This window comes from Alosa pseudoharengus, unplaced genomic scaffold, assembly GCF_046254945.1.
Source record: "Alosa pseudoharengus isolate Yale_2024_CS ecotype anadromous, Long Island Sound unplaced genomic scaffold, YU_APseudo_1.1 YU_APseudo_1.1_scf_4, whole genome shotgun sequence".
NCBI classification, from domain to species: Eukaryota; Metazoa; Chordata; class Actinopteri; order Clupeiformes; family Clupeidae; genus Alosa; species Alosa pseudoharengus.
The window spans coordinates 31,392,394-31,408,650 of record NW_027468774.1 but is presented as its reverse complement, the minus strand read 5'-3'; the positions used below and the strand labels follow the sequence as shown (position 1 = coordinate 31,408,650).

At 40.0% G+C, this 16,257-nt stretch overlaps 1 protein-coding gene across 1 annotated transcript in view; it reads right to left on the bottom strand.

The window, feature by feature from the left end:
* LOC143102350 (sodium channel protein type 4 subunit alpha B-like) overlaps positions 1-16,257 on the bottom strand; it is an 81,947-nt gene that overhangs the window by 10,378 nt on the left and 55,312 nt on the right. Inside the window, exons 21-23 of the mRNA XM_076265880.1 lie at positions 5,283-5,564; positions 2,983-3,036; positions 2,743-2,880 (exon numbers count right to left, since the gene is read on the bottom strand). Coding sequence (XP_076121995.1) covers positions 2,743-2,880; positions 2,983-3,036; positions 5,283-5,564 — 474 coding nt within the window. The remainder of the gene's footprint in view (positions 1-2,742; positions 2,881-2,982; positions 3,037-5,282; positions 5,565-16,257) is intronic.

The following is a 16,257-nucleotide window of genomic DNA, read 5'->3' as shown; positions in this document are numbered from 1 at the left end:
GTTGCAAGTGTTAACAAGCAGCTTGTTAATGCTTGTTAATGGTCTATAAGACAAAAAGGTGGATAACTAATACGCTTATAAGACCTTTCTTACCTATTTGTAGTAAATTTTGCAGCCCCCCAATCTAAAGCGAGGACCATGTAGCCTATAGTTCCACAAGCCCAACCTTCTATCTCTCTATACAGCTTGGTTTAGCTGTGAGAAATGCACCTTTAAAATGGTTGCAGTGAGCAGGAATCGAACCCCAGTCTCCTGCATCAAAGAGTGCAGAGCTACTTATTGAGCTACACTACTTGCCTTGTACAGCTGATGAAATTATTTATTTTGATTCTATATTCAGAAGTGCTATATCACACTAGCTATGCTTTTTACAAATATGTTTTTGATGGAAAAGTGGTGTTTAATTAATGCAGAAACAGACCACGAATGTTCGCCTCTGTTCAAGGCAAACTGAAACATGTTTCAAATCGATCACGAACGTTCGCCTATGTTTGCAACTTTAAACCAGAGCTTTGAACGCACCCACTTATCGTCTTTAAGCCTCGGTTGCTAGGTAACCAAACTATATACAAAGCTGGCATATCTTTAGACTGCTGACAAACTGACAAACTGTTTTATGCGTTCACTGAACAAAGATTATGGAAATTAAACACCACTTTTCCATCAGAAACATATTTCTAAAAAGCATAGCTAGTATGATATAGAACATCAGAATATTTTCCATCAGTCAATTAGGAACAGTAGTGTAGCTCAATAAATAGCAATGCACTCTTTGACACGGGAGACCAGGGTTCGATTCCTGCTCACTGCAACAATTTTGAAGGTGTATTTCTCACAGCTAAACCAAGCTAGATAGAGAGATACAGTATAGAGAGATAGAAGGTTGGGCTTGTGGAACTTTAGGCTACATGGTCCTCGCTTTAGATTGGGGGGCTGCAAAATTTACTACAAATAGGTAAGAGAGGTCTTATAAGCGTATTAGTTATCCACCTCTTTGTCTTATACACCATTAACAAGCTGCTTGTTAACACTTACAACTGTTAACAAATATGCTTGTAAGTAACTTAAAAGGCTGCTTATTATCACTTACAAGCTGCATGTTAACAGTTAGTTAATGTTATTAAAGGATAACAACAGTTAACTAACTGTTAGTAATGAATTGTTAACTGCTTATTATGCACTGTTAATACATAATAAGCACATGTTATTCTAAAGCATTACCAGTAAATCTACTCTTGGTGTGTTGTCCTGCTTTTGGGTCAATTCAAGTAGCAGCCCGTAACAGTCCGTGACAACTAGGCGGATAATAAACGGCTTATTATGGCCAACGATTTGTGCCTGCTATAATGTTATATATCATTCCCCCTCTTAAAGACGTGTCAATGTATTATCCTACTACTAAATATACACCGACAGTAGCCTAAGTTACGTGTAAAGTAGGCTATTGCATGATTCCATGCACGTATAGTTAAAAGGGCCTCGCACCTGTCAAGTTCGCACAGGGCCTCGCCCCCCTCTTGCGACGGGCCTGCACTCAAGTTAGTTTTTTTGACAGGCTTAAGTGTTTATGTCAAGATATGGCCATGAGAAATTTGGTCATGATTGATCCTTGTTTTCCTACCTTAAGCCACATTAAGCTTTTTCACGTTAAGCGTTAGAATGTCCCCTTCTCTATGGCCAGCAGAAGGTCACATAGCCGATCTTGACCACACTGATTTCTGAGCCTTGATTTGACCAGCTTCAGTTTTGAAAAGGAAAGTTCTAGGCTACCGTTGCAGTGGACACGGGTAGAGTGGCATATATTTTGATTAGTTTGAATAGTGTGGGGAATATGATGTTAGCATTGTTTTCCTTGAATACTTCGAGCTATGTGATAACAGGCTGCTTGTCTGCAAGCTAGGCTACCTGTCTGATTATTTAGGCTAAACGTGGCAAACTCAGCCTGGATTTATGAAGATTTGAATTCATTTCATAAAACTTGATGATGATGATCGTTCGTTTGTTATACATCACAAACTCACCTTTTCCGACAACTGCGACAATCTCCTTCTGCTAGGACCGCTCATGCAGGCTCAGGTGCTGGTCGCGTGCAGCGCTGCAGCCACGTAAACAGAGTTTGCCCTTCCCCTGCTGACTTTCACTTTCGGTGCCCGAATGGAAGTGAATGAGGCTTTGCGATTTTTTTTTTATCTAGGCCTATGTGAAACTCTGCATCCATTGTAGCCTACGATTTATTTATTTATTTCCCCCCCCCCTCGGAAGGGCAACGTGAGTCGAGAAGGGGATATGGGCAGTTGCCCGGGCAACCTGAGCAACCCCCCTGTGCACGTCCCTGGCCCTTTATGTTGTTAATTGCCACACCCCTGGGCGCAAGGCTTAATAACAGTGATTTTCACAGTAATGTCGCAAAAATCAAGTGTAGGCTAAGATAGGAATAAACTTTGCATCAAGATAAGAATACGCTTTCGCTGGGTTATTGATCGTTAAAATAGAGCCCATGGTGTGGTTTAAAATGTACAAAATGTTATCTCTCTTGACTCACTGTCAAGAACCACCTGGTTCAACACTCCCATTTACAGGCTGACAGATGGAGAGACAAGGCACAAGTAGGGCTGTCACACACACAGAGAGACACTGAGAACACACTCACTGGAGTAGTAGGAGATGGAGAGAAATCAAGTGTGATTTACTTGCTGCAGAGAGAACATGCAGGACTGAGCGGTGGTCATATTATGTACTTATCTTTGCTTTCTGTTGGTTGAAATGGTCAATGATGACACCAATGAAGAGATTGGCGGTGATGAAGGAGCCAAAGATGACAAATATGACGAAATAGAGGTACATGTAGAGGTTTGCTTCATACTCAGGTTGCTCTTCAATCTGTCAAAGAAGAGGAAAATGAGTGATATTTTAAATAACACCATTTTACACATAAACTGTTTAAGCAGTGTTTGTGAGCTTATTCTACAGGGAAAAACAAACCTGACGTGAATCAACTGCTGCGTACATGATGTCCAACCATCCTTTAAATGTTGCCTGTGTGTAAGACACAAATATATTATTACCATCTCATTTGGTCTAATAGGATTCATGTTTGGTTTGAAAACTTCTTGATTCCTCAAACTGCAAGTCAAATGCAAGCAAACTTTTCTTGCAACAAATAGTAATTTTTGCACAAATATCTTTTCTGCTTTCCACAGCACCATACAGTTTTTTTCTTATGTAAATCTGTTGGCCAGATATGGAACTGCAGCAAGCGCTTGGCTTAAATAAGCCTCGACAACATCATTTCAAGCAAAACAAGACAAACAGAAAAAAAGGCAAAGGTACAAGACTGTGTACATATTTTCATTTCCAAGTGAAGGAACTACTCATCCCATGAGCCCATCTTGCAAGTACCCCTGGCTGCAGCTTGCAAATCGGGGCTGGGCTCAATGTGGGGCAGAGCGCAACGTTGAGCTCAGCTCAAAATCAGCTTGTCATTCCCTGCTAACCTCTCTGTGTCCGTCTATTTACCCGGACTCGGAGTTCAAATTTTTCTCAAGGAAGAATGCTTAACTCTATAAAAGCGTATCCTCCTTAAACTACTGCCCACGTTAATCATGTCCCTTCCCGCCTAGCGTTATAGAATCTGGTTGCGTGTGTGTTGTGTAGTGGGGTGGGTGTATGGGTGCACTAATGAGCCCAACCAACTTATATGTGTTCCGTCAGTGGTTCGCCTGCACAATTATCAAAATAGCACAAGTAGAATAGACAAGGGATAGGAAGGATGGCCGTAAGCTTTAATTTCCCTAGCACCTCTCAAGCCAATGCACGGTTCCATGAATGATCAAGGCTATAATCCGTTTCAAATCTTGATGATTTTATGAGTTCTCCCTGCTTACTGAAAGTCGCTGTGTGAACCTGCATGACGTGAGCGTGAAATAGAATGCGAAATATTAAAATAATCGCATCGGACTTGGTGTGTACACTTTGAGTGTGAAAATTTTGCACACGAATTTTTCGCATTTTCACACTGTTATTTCGTATCGTATCTGGTGTGTACGGGCCTTAACTTCCTACCGTTTCCATTCTTTTACTGTCTATGGTTTTTACACGTTAGGATTTGGGGTAGTGTAGTATTTTTCCGTTACAGTTTTTTCCCATTTCTAACACACTAAAGTGACATGCATTGCACAATTATTTAAACTGACACACAGAGAGCAAAACCTCTTTTCAAGTCTCTAAAAGTTGATACACATTTTCTGCTTTACACACATTTTGCAATTCAAAATGGCACTTTTTAAATCTGAACACGGTTCTCTGTATAAGACATAACAATGTTTGACATTTCAAAATGCTGCCATTCAAAATGCCACTACATTAGCTAATTGGCCAACATATGTCCATATGTTGCACTGACTTGTTTGGTGAAAAATAAAAAAATAAATGTTTCAACAGCATGTGTGTGTATCTGCAAATAGTTCTGTGCATGTGAAGAATTTTCTACAATTTGAACTATTTTAGTATTATGGCAAAGCATACTAAAGATGCGAGTGATTTTCATTATGCCCAACAGAGTGTAGTTGGTGAGACAAAAATCTGGTAATATGAATGTGTCATGTGGTGCAAAAGTTATTTAATTGAATTGTGGTTTTGTATTGTGGCATTATAGAGCTAATTGTATCCCATATCCCTTTCCCTCTTATATGAGGTATTTTACAGTTTGGGTGTGTGGTATTGTGAATTGTGTGTGAATTTTGATAAAACCAGCCTAGTTTGCAAAATTGTGTTTTAGCAATTGGAAAAAACTGTAAATCGTGAATAAAACATATTTTTCTCAAAACAAGCAAGGTTGATGCCCCATTAACTTTTTGCGTCTATATGAGCATGTACAATCGCTTAGTCATGTCGTAGCTGGTTTTAAGTCTACCATGTACAGTTATAGTGAATTCCCTTATAATTACTAAATTAAAGCGCGTTTTGACTGCTGACTGCCAGGAAGCCGGTGTGCCCTCAGTGGTCCAGTTGCATCTCATGCGGTGTGTCCACAATATAAAAACTTGAATTCAGTTACTCTATCATTAGACTATATCTGCCCTACAAGATTTTCATCCAAGGAGCCACTACTAGCCACTGACTTCTGTTTGTATCCATTGGTACAATGTGATAAGTGATATTGTTGGGTAATTTTTGAGTGTGCTTTTTTTAAAACCTGCATAAAATATTTGACAGAAGATCCTACTTAGAAAAAGAATGGAAAGATCACATTTCTTAAAAATTAGAAAAATCTTTAAACATACCACTTGAAACAGAGAAAGATAACCCATGGCCACATTGTCATAGTTGACCCTAACGTTCTTCCATTGAGCATCAATACCAAACTCCATGAGGTCATAACAATCTGACTTATTGTTAACGTCTTCATGAAAAAAATATTCCTCTGTCGTGGTGTTCCAACAGTAGTAGAACTTTCCGGCAAAGAGGTTGACACCCATGATGCTGAAGATTAGCCAGAAGATCAGGCAGACCAGCAGCACATTGAAGATGGAGGGGATGGATCCCACTAGCGCATTCACCACCACCTACAGCCATCATCAGATAGAAGAGAGAACAGCATAACATGAATATTACATATTATTGTTTTCATATGATTATATTGTTATGTATTTATTACATAAACACAATTTAATGTATTAACACTTTTCATTTCATAACTGATTATGATGATATTTCTGGGCAATGGTTGATTGTAAAATGGAACTGACATAGCCATTAGTTATTCAATTGCTACATTGTGCCTGAAAATAAAATGTGTTTATTTAACTTTAGATCGATTTCTGAAATATCTGGGCCTAACCTCTAGTTTCAATAATCCTGAAATAACATGTTGATTGGTTATAATAGTGTATGTTTTAGCCAAGCCAACAGTCAACTACAGGATCAAATCCAAAAATCATAACAGCAGATCATAAAACAACAAAACCACAACAACATATCACAAAACACGACAGCAAATTAACAAGCACACCGGCAAATCACGAGACAGAACAGCAAATCACAAAATATTTTTGTTGTGTTTTGTGATTTGCCGTTGTGTTATTTGATTTGCTGTTGTGTTTTGTGATTTACCGAGAGGTGCTAAGCCCTATTGTTTTTGTAAGGATTATTATTATTATTATTATTATTATTATTATTATTATTATTATTATTATTCGGGCCAGAGCACCGAAGGGCGCAAGGCCCTATTGTTTTTGTAAGGATTATTATTATTATTATTACGAGTATTCCGATTTTAACTTTGTCTCAGAGCGTTTTTCCTTTTTTGAGGTGGTTAAGATGGGTGAAAAGTCTTGAAATTTGCCACACAAATCAGGTGTCACGCAAAGCAGTTACAGTAGGTACAAGAGCGTGGCCCCAGGTGTGGCCCAGGGACTAGCTAGCGCCCCCTTAGGTGACTGATGCCGTGGTTGGCATATACTTTCAGCTAGACACACCAATGGGGTATACTATAATCTCGATTAGTTAGCGAGGTATGTTGTGCTCAAAGCCAGGGTATGCTGTGACACGAAAGTGGGTCTGTTTTAGTGTCGCTACAGTATATCACCATGATATCTTATGCTGTCAACCAAACCTGGTCGGGAGGAGGTTATGTGCTAAGTTATAGCTCAAATCGTGTAATCTACCACCCACTGACCAATCAATTGTCTCTCAAGTTCTCTCACGTGTAGGATTCTGTCATATATCTACAGGTGGACCTCCGCCTCTACTAACATTTTGGATCTCGAATGCGCTTTAATAGTGCTGTGCGTGCAAATATCCCACTATGGATGTGCATACCATACACCAACTGATGACAATTGATTTATTTGATGTTATAGGTTAGACACAAAAAATGACCGCAGTGTAGATTAAGCTATCGCTCATGAATGCGGAAGTAATTGTTTTTAAATAGAGGCGGTCTTGTGTGTCTCCACGTTTCGAGATTGGCCAAAGTCATCCCAACACCGAGAATGCGCACAGATCTGAGCTGAAAGCCTAGTTTGACAAATATATCACATAACTGCTATTGTAGTATCACTTAACGTATACCCCTGAGTCAAGGCTTTGTGAAGCCTCGATATGTCTACATAGCCTAGATATGTCTAACATGCTTCGTAGTATACCCCACAAATTTGGTAGGTGTGTTGCGCTCAAAGCCAGGGTATGCTGTGACACGAAAGTGGATCTGTTTTAGTGTCGCTACAGTATATCACCATGGTATCTTATGCTGTCAACCAAACCTGGTCGGGAAGAGGTTATGTGCTAAGTTATAGCTCAAATCGTGTAATCTACCACCCACTGACCAATCAATTGTCTCTCAAGTTCTCTCACGTGTAGGATTCTGTCATATATCTACAGGTGGACCTCCGCCTCTACTAACATTTTGGATCTCGAATGCGCTTTAATAGTGCTGTGCGTGCAAATATCCCACTATGGATGTGCATACCATACACCAACTGATGACAATTGATTTATTTGATGTTATAGGTTAGACACAAAAAATGACCGCAGTGTAGATTAAGCTATCGCTCATGAATGCGGAAGTAATTGTTTTTAAATAGAGGCGGTCTTGTGTGTCTCCACGTTTCGAGATTGGCCAAAGTCATCCCAACACCGAGAACGCGCACAGATCTGAGCTGAAAGCCTAGTTTGACAAATATATCACATAACTGCTATTGTAGTATCACTTAACGTATACTTAACGTAAATTGTCAAGGGATTTTTGATATTTTGTAATACGTTATGATTTTAACACATAAACAGGAAATGTGTCATAAAGTCAAAGTGCATTGAATGAACAGACTGAAACTTCTCAGGTTAATAGATATTATGATTATGATTATATCCAGACACCAAATGGGCCTGCCTGGCATAGCGCCACCACCTGGCCAAGCAGGAAATGTGACAGAAATGGACGATGCCTTAACTGATTAATCTGAAACTTTATAAAATATTGGATATTATTGTGAGGATTCACATGTGTAATTCACATGCCTAGCATAGCGCCACCTTCTGGCCAAGCAGGAAATGTGCCAGAAATGTTCTATGCTTTGAATGAATGGTCTGAAACTTCTCAGGTTAATAGATATTATGATTATGATGATATCCAGACACTAGGGGTGTAACGGTTCATGTATTCGTATTGAACCGAAACGGTACGGGCGTCACGGTTCGGTGCATGAATTTACACGGAGAATACACGGTATAAAAATACATAAAACTCGTGTGCGGATTAATTAATGTCATGCGCAATTACTGTTAAGTAGCGAGAGTTACGGGAGTTCTTTAGCGACACCTAACGCTAATCTGTAGCCTCGCCTTAGCTCTGATTGGCGCCTATGTTTTTTTTGTCAGGTCGTCGGTTGAGTCCGTCAGTCATTAGCAGCACTAAGGTTAGACCCACAAGAGTTAGAGGATCCGCTGGTCTCTTTAATATCGCAAGTTTGAGAACTTCAGTTACAGTAACGTTAACAGGCGAAAGAGTGGTGGATAAGATGAAACTGTGTGTCGGCGTTGTTCAGCAGTTGTTGGGTATGTGAGTGGAAAAAATGCTACACATATTCGAAGCCATCACCCAGATGATGTAGGCTACCAATCACTGAAACGAGGGGAAAAAACAACTTACCCTGCGCTTCAGCAGCCTTTGGATACACATACAAATAGGGCCAAAACCTATGGATTAAATTAAATGATTTCGTAATGACAGAAATGTAAATCACGTGGTAATTACCTTTATGTTGGGGTAACTTGTAACTTCTCAGATGAGGAGCGGGTAGTGTTAAGTGCATAGACAGTAAAATAAAGTGACAACGCTAACCAGGCTAAAGTCACGTGACTTCTAGTTGTCTGTTTCTGAAATGAAAGGAGCAATTTCATTTTTTTTTTAAAAGGCAAAAAAGTGTGATATTTTCACAGTTAGTAGGCTAGATTATTACTTTACACACAATAAAAAAATATTGAGGCAAATTGTAGACCCTTCCATATACAACTAAACACAGATGAAGGTCTTGCTTAAGTGGATTTTTAAAAACCATTTTTCTATGTAATTTGCACTTTCAGAAATAAGAGATGCTGTAGGCCTATTTTCAGTTTTATAGCTGATTGTCTTATTTTGTTTACAAGTTACAGATGGAGTCTGGGTACTTATTGTACTGTTTAGCCTACATCTTACACACTTCAGGCTGTTGCAGATAGCTCAGGGAAGAGACTGTATGACACTAGGTCATACATGGGCAACATACGGCCCGCGGGCCACATCCGGCCCGTGGGCTTTCCCTGACCGGCCCGCGTAAGGTCCGTGAAAGAGTCCGTGAAATAGTCAAGAGCCTAACATAGAGATAATGCACGCAAATCAATATCATTGCTTTTATTTTGAAAGCGACTGCTATTTGTACGCCCATACATTTGTGCGGGGATGCATAGGCTACGATGTAAACACCCTTACTGATGTGCTGTCTCTTATGTCTGCGTCGCTCACCACCGCAAAGGTTGTCAGAACGAACTCCTGCTGTTTGTTGGAGATACGAAGTGTTAATTTCAAAACGTTACTGGCAGATAGACAGTTTACATTCGGATAACCCCGTCACTGTAACCAAAATATGTCTGAGTTTATTTGTAAAGCATGCTAGCGAACTAGTATGATGCTACTACCCACAGGTTGCTTGAAGCAGCCGGCTCAACACACAGGGCGAGTTGACCAATCACAGTTTTGTGCATAAAGTTAAAGCAAAAACATAGCCTACATTTTTAAAATAGTTTTCTTTGTGCATGTTGATTAACTAATGACAGCCTACTATTGTCTGCTTCACATTTTCATAGTCTAATTATGCATAGAGTTAATTTAATGATGGTAATGATGAAATATTGCTGAGTGTTGATGAAATGGTGGCACAGGCCTACGGTTGTACTGACTCTTTCACATTTTCATGGTCTAGCCTAATTATATAGATATTGTAGTACTTTTTTATATCAGCCTTTGAAAACTGAAAAAAAAAAATGTCAATGTCAAAAAATCATTTTCGAGAATGAGGATTAAATACTGGACATAGATAAATAGCCTATTGCTGTTTTTCCTTGGTCTCCCTCACATTTTCATCTGTTCTTACGAGTAGTAAACAAAACCATATGATTTACTTAATGTTATACAAGAACAGAATAGAATTGGACAGAATTGAGTTCAGACTTGAGTTCGGTATTTTGGGTCCGGCCCTCCTCAACAGTCCCAGTTTGTCATGTGGCCCCTTGGGGAAATTAGTTGCCCACCCCTGCACTAGGTGGTACAGCCTGAGACATGTACAAAAAAAAAATGCTTTCTGCATTTTTGTTTTGCTTTTCCCACCATTGTACCGAACTCGTACCGAACCGTGATGTCCGAACCGAGGTATGAACCGAACCGTGACTTCTGTGTACCGTTACACCCCTACCAGACACCCAATGGGCCTGCCTGGTATAGCGCTACCACCTGGCCAAGCAGGAACATGTGCCAGATATTGGCAATGCCTTTATTGATTGATCTGAAACTTTACAAAATATTAGATATCATTATTGTGACGATATTCACATGTGTAATTCACATGCCTAGCATAGTGCCACCATCTGGCCAAGCAGGAAATGTGCCAAAAATGTTCAAGGCTTTGATGGATTGATCTGAAACTTAACAAAATATTGGATATCATGATTGTGATGACATTCACATGTGGAATTCACATGCCTAGCATAGCGCCACCATCGGACCAATCAGGAAATGTGCCAAACATTTTCAATGCTTTGACTGATTGATCTGAAATTTTGCACAAAATTAGATATCATCATGATGATATTCATATGTCTTATTAACATGCCTTGCATAGCGCCACCAATTGACAAGAGAAGGAATGTGTTTTTTCCAAGTCTGTTGGATATCACAATCAGATGCATCAGATTAATCAGATTAGGTGGCCAAAGTCAAAATCGCTTTTTGGAATTTATTTACAAAATTTTAATTAAATATCATTATTTTGATGATATTCACATGTGTAATTTCCATGCCTAACATAGCGCCACCATCTGGCCAACCAAAAAGTGTATCAGAAATGTTCTTTGCTCAAAATGAATGGTCTGAAATTTCTCAGGTTAATATATTTTATGATTATGATGACGCCCAATGGGCCTGCCTTGCATTGCGCCCCCACCTGGCCAGGCAAGTAAATGTGCCAGAAAATAAAATACAAAAACGAATAGCACATGCATCAAATATGTACATTTCACAAACGGACCACGTCGGTGCTTTTTTGGATTCCGAAATGTCACGGGTTGCGGCCCGCAGGTGCTCAGGCCCACCATTGCCGCTTGCGGCTATATTTAGGGCCCGAGCACCGACGCACCAATCCTACCTGGAATTGGGCCTATTAGTAATCAAGAAGGCTTCTAATAACCATAGATGGTGAGTAGCCTACATCTCTATAAACATGTCTGCCAGCAGCAACATAATGCAATGCAATATTTCATGGTAACCCCAGTGTGTGTGACAGAACCATCAACAAAGTCTGAAAATCGTAGCCTATATAGGCTGCACAAAGTTGACATAGCCTACTTAAGAGGAAGAGAAAAAAATATGAGATGTAAAGAAAATGTTGTTTTAGAAAGAAATGTTTGAAGTTTATTAACCATAGCGCAGAGCAGAAAACCAGCGCAGAAAACAAAATCGGCAGAAGAGTATAAAAAACATGAAAATCGCATGTTTGTTGCTGAAACAGCACATTAGTCTAAGATAAATAACTTTTCTTTTCAAAACTATTGTTTCAGTTCATTAACCATAGCGCAGCACTTCGCAGAAACCCAGTGCAGAAAACAAGCGCAGAAAACAAAATTGGCTGAAGAGCATAGAAAACTAAATGAAAATTGCATGCTAAAACAAGACAGTAAAGATATTTTATTTCAGAAACTCCTGTTTCAGTTTATCACGGTATCATCCTACCAACCAGCGCAGAAAAATAAAAAAATTGCTGAAGCGCACAGAAAACTAAAGGAACATTTTGGCATGGCATGCTTTTTGGGAGCTAAAACAATCGTAGCCCATTGAAAGGCAAGATTAATTAGCCTACAGAGCCAACAAAAACAAGTCAAATATGAGCCTATAGGCCTAAGCCACACTGAGCTGTCAGATCACAGTTCCATCCTCCTTTCACCTCATTTATAAAGGAACTTGGCACGGCGATCTTTCAAATGCGCAAATCTCTCGATCACAGTTTTATTGAAATCGGGGATATTTTAATTTCAATTGACAACATTGCCAGTGCATTTAGTCTGTCCTGTGTCATGGTGTTTCTAAGAAACGTCTTGATTCGTTTAAGTGTGGAAAAGCAGCGCTCAGACTCCACGGTTGTCATGGGCGTAGTGATCAGAATATGAAGTAGCTTCGAAGTTTCGGAAAACACATCCTGCAAGTTGTTGTTATTAAAAAACTGAAACAATGCGATTGCGCTGCTGCATGTTCTGAAGTCAGGATTCTCATATATGAGAGAAAGCTCTGTTTGCAGGTGGTTTGCTCAACATTTAATTTGCATCAACTGCCTTTCCCAATACTGCTGTGGGGAAGTCTTTTGAGTATTCAGGAAAACGCTCACTGTCAAACAAAACAGCTGCGGCCAAGTGACCAGTAAAAGTAAATCTATCCCTTGCATTGGCAATCACTGTGTCGCACACCTCATATCCTACTCTCTGCAAATTTGTAGCAATTCCTCGTCTAGGCCCTGCATCAATGTGGACAAATTGAAGGCACGGAGTCGCGAACTTTTGAAATAGAGTTTACAAAGTTTTCTGTTAATCTGTGTGTATGTACAGCATCAATATTTCTCCTCTGAAGCTGCGCAAAGTGTGTCTACACGGGACCGTATGCTATGGAACAACTCTAGGAAGTAATGAAATTCTTTATCCTCCAGCATTCGACAGAAACCTTTTGCCTCTCTGATTGAGATTGTATCAAAGTCTGGAGAGGCTTGAATAGTGTCAAAGCATTCGAGCAAAAGATCCTTGTTCTCATACACTGTACTAACTGCATGACTATGGAAGTTCCATCGCGTCTGAGATGCCCGGGGCAACCTCCTTGCTACAATGCCGTCCAAAGTAGCGCTTCTCTTCGGAGAGCGTGAGAAATAGGCCGAAAAGCCACTGAAAAGAAGCATCGCACGGGTGTAATCGATGAAACAGCCTGTTGAATCACCAAATTCAACTGATGTGCGTAACAGTGTAAGAAATGTAACCTGACCCTCGCCAGATGAATTTCGCTCCACCTAGCTCCACTCATCCATCTGGAACTGATCCATTGGAATCAAAAAATGCTTGCATATGATTGAATAAGCCACTTGTCCGTCATCTATTGACGTGCTACTTCAACCACTCACATCGAAGCCAACCCGTGATGGTGATAACAGTCTCACGGTCGCTTCTCCACTACGTCACATCTATGAAACTCCCGCCCTGCGTCCTGATTGGCTGAACCATAAAGTCGGTTGCAGAAATCACTCTCAATGGAAGAGGTCCCAGATGGATGTGAGTGAAGCTAGGCGGAGCTAAGCGGAACGAAATTCATCTGGCGAGGGTCAGGTTATAAGAAATGAGCATTTGGATAAATGTCCTGAATTTTCCTCCTCACTCCACCTGTGGCTCCTCGCATTACACTCGCCCCATCAAATGTCTGCGCTATTAGCCTATCCCTGTCCGTCTCCTTATCAGGTGAACAAACCACATTCAGCTGTTCCAGCAGTACTTTTGAGATGGCCTTTGCAGTCGTGCCTCCACCAATTGCCTTGATACAAAAAAACCTCTCCTGCACTGTGTTGGCTGCATCTAAACGAACGAGTTGGCAATGAGTTGACACATCGGCCGTTTCATCGGCCTGTACTGCCATGAATTCTGTGTTTTTCAGGTCCTGTATAATGTGTTCCTGCATAATGTCCAGCATACAGTCCAGTAGTCAGTGGTGGGGGAAGAACTGAATCTCAGTACTTAAGCAAAAGTACAAATACACAGAGAAATATTTACTTTAGTAAAAGTAAAAGTACCACAATGACAACCCTACTTAAGTAAAAGTAAAAAGTACCTGCTTTTAAATGTACTTTAAGTATTAAAAGTAAAAGTATTTGCATAATGATTTATTCTCTTAATATCTATATTCTAAAAAAAAAAATGTATGGGCTGTGGCATTTTAATTAAGCTAGTTTTAGGTTATACACGACTAGATAGTTTTAAGCTAATGCAATTGTGCTTACCATCTGTGGCCCAGTTTAATTTCTGACCTACAATTCTAGAGACTGTAATTCTTGTTATCTACTAGGGTGATCTGCAGAGTAAAATATCATTCAGCAAAACACGAGAGCCTGAAGTTTAATGGGTTAGACCAGAGCCATATAAAAAGAGAGTTGCGACACTCCCATAGACTTCCATAGGAAACAATGGCGGCGCTTTTTCCACGCTACTTCCGCTTTATGCTGAGCTCAACAGTTCCAAACTTTGACATTCACGGCTGTAGCCCCATTGACTTCCATTGCTTTCTGCCCGATATTGTCAGTGGTAAGTAGACGAATGTACGACGTTTTTTTAATTGTCATATGCATTTCCTATACCAACTGCACTATTAGATACTGGTATTGTTCTTTGAGGATTTTGTGCTGCTTGTTTAACTGATATTTATAGCTTAAATGTTGACCGAAATTTTAAAGCCAAAAGTTAGCCTGCAAACCTTGATGTGGAGAGAGGCTAGCTTAAAGATAATGTTCCTACGTCAATAATGAATTTCAGACAAAACACATTTGGTTAGCCTATTGTAGTAGGGCAACTTTAGATGATAGGTTGGTTGTCAACAGATTTTTATTATGTTTATAATGCTATTTTTTTAAACCTGATTGCGTTAGCTTACTAGCTTACGTTAGCTAGTAAGCTCATTCACATACATAGGGCTCTATCTTCCGTCCCGGCGCAATTGACTTTGTATACTCGCGAGTTTGTCTTTCCTATTTTGCAGTCAGCGCATATTGGAATTTTCCCTCCACAGGTACATGCCTGTAAATTAGGGAATTCGATTGCGCCCACGGGGGCGGTTCAGCGAAAAGACGGGGCGTGTTCCGGCGCAAACGTTCACTGTTGATATTTTGCAGTTTCAGAAAACAATTCCGCCACAGACCAGGAACTCCCTGGTCTAAAGTCTGTGGCGAAAATGCAGATGCTATTTTAAGGGCGCATGCATGACCACAGGCCTGCATTTATGAATGCGTTGCAACCCAATCTACAGACACCCCCGTGCACAGACGGAAACATTCAAAGCCTTGATAATATTTGTCCATTTCCCGGTTTTGTTCGTGCATTGGTGACCTAAATATTTAGTAGCCTATAAAGTACAACATCTACATGCAATATCTTTACAACAACGCCTAATTACGACCTATTAATCTGGACAACTTTATAGGCTACAGCCCTATAAAGGCTAAAGTTACTTTTAGTTTTGTTCCAATTTACCGTTGTGTAAGGTTTTAAGCACCATAATTTTGCCTACCTTGTTGTAGCCCATCTGAAATAACTCCAAGCTTTGCTATGTTCCCTCCATCCTTTCGTTATTTTCAAAAAACGTTTTATATCCATGATGGCCTTGAAGTCTCGAGTTAGTGAATTAGCTTAAATCAGCTTTTCATATGCTGTTAACCAGCAACAGATAGTACAAGAAAGCAGCAAGTATGGTTACAATTTCTGTACAATTTCTGTAGTTGCTGCATCCATTCATTGTTATTCTCTCTCCTGCTCAAATAAATGTTGTGCGTGAATTAAGTTGATGATAATGTGTTTACAAACTCTGCTTTACAGAAAATATTGTAAATAGTCTACTGTCACGCAGTTAATGGGATACTGTGCAGAGTTGAAAGTTAGGTCAACTTAAACGAAGCCCTTGCTTGGCCGCCTGTGCTGCGCAACGCACACTAGCTCCTCTCATCTATACAATGTAGTTCCCATTTCTGTAAACCATACATAATTTCAAAGAAAAATATTACCACTCGAGGGAAATCAGTGTGGTGTCCATGTAAAAAAATAGGCATAAATCTAGCGTACACATTTTCACGAATCACTGATGTGTTGATGACATAAATTAGGAAATGTTAGAGGACTTAAGGAGACGTGATGTTGAACTGCATGCCGATGCCATTTAACCCAAATGCCCCAGCGGCAGCACGGGAGAGAAGAGATTAACTGACGGAAGATATGCATTGT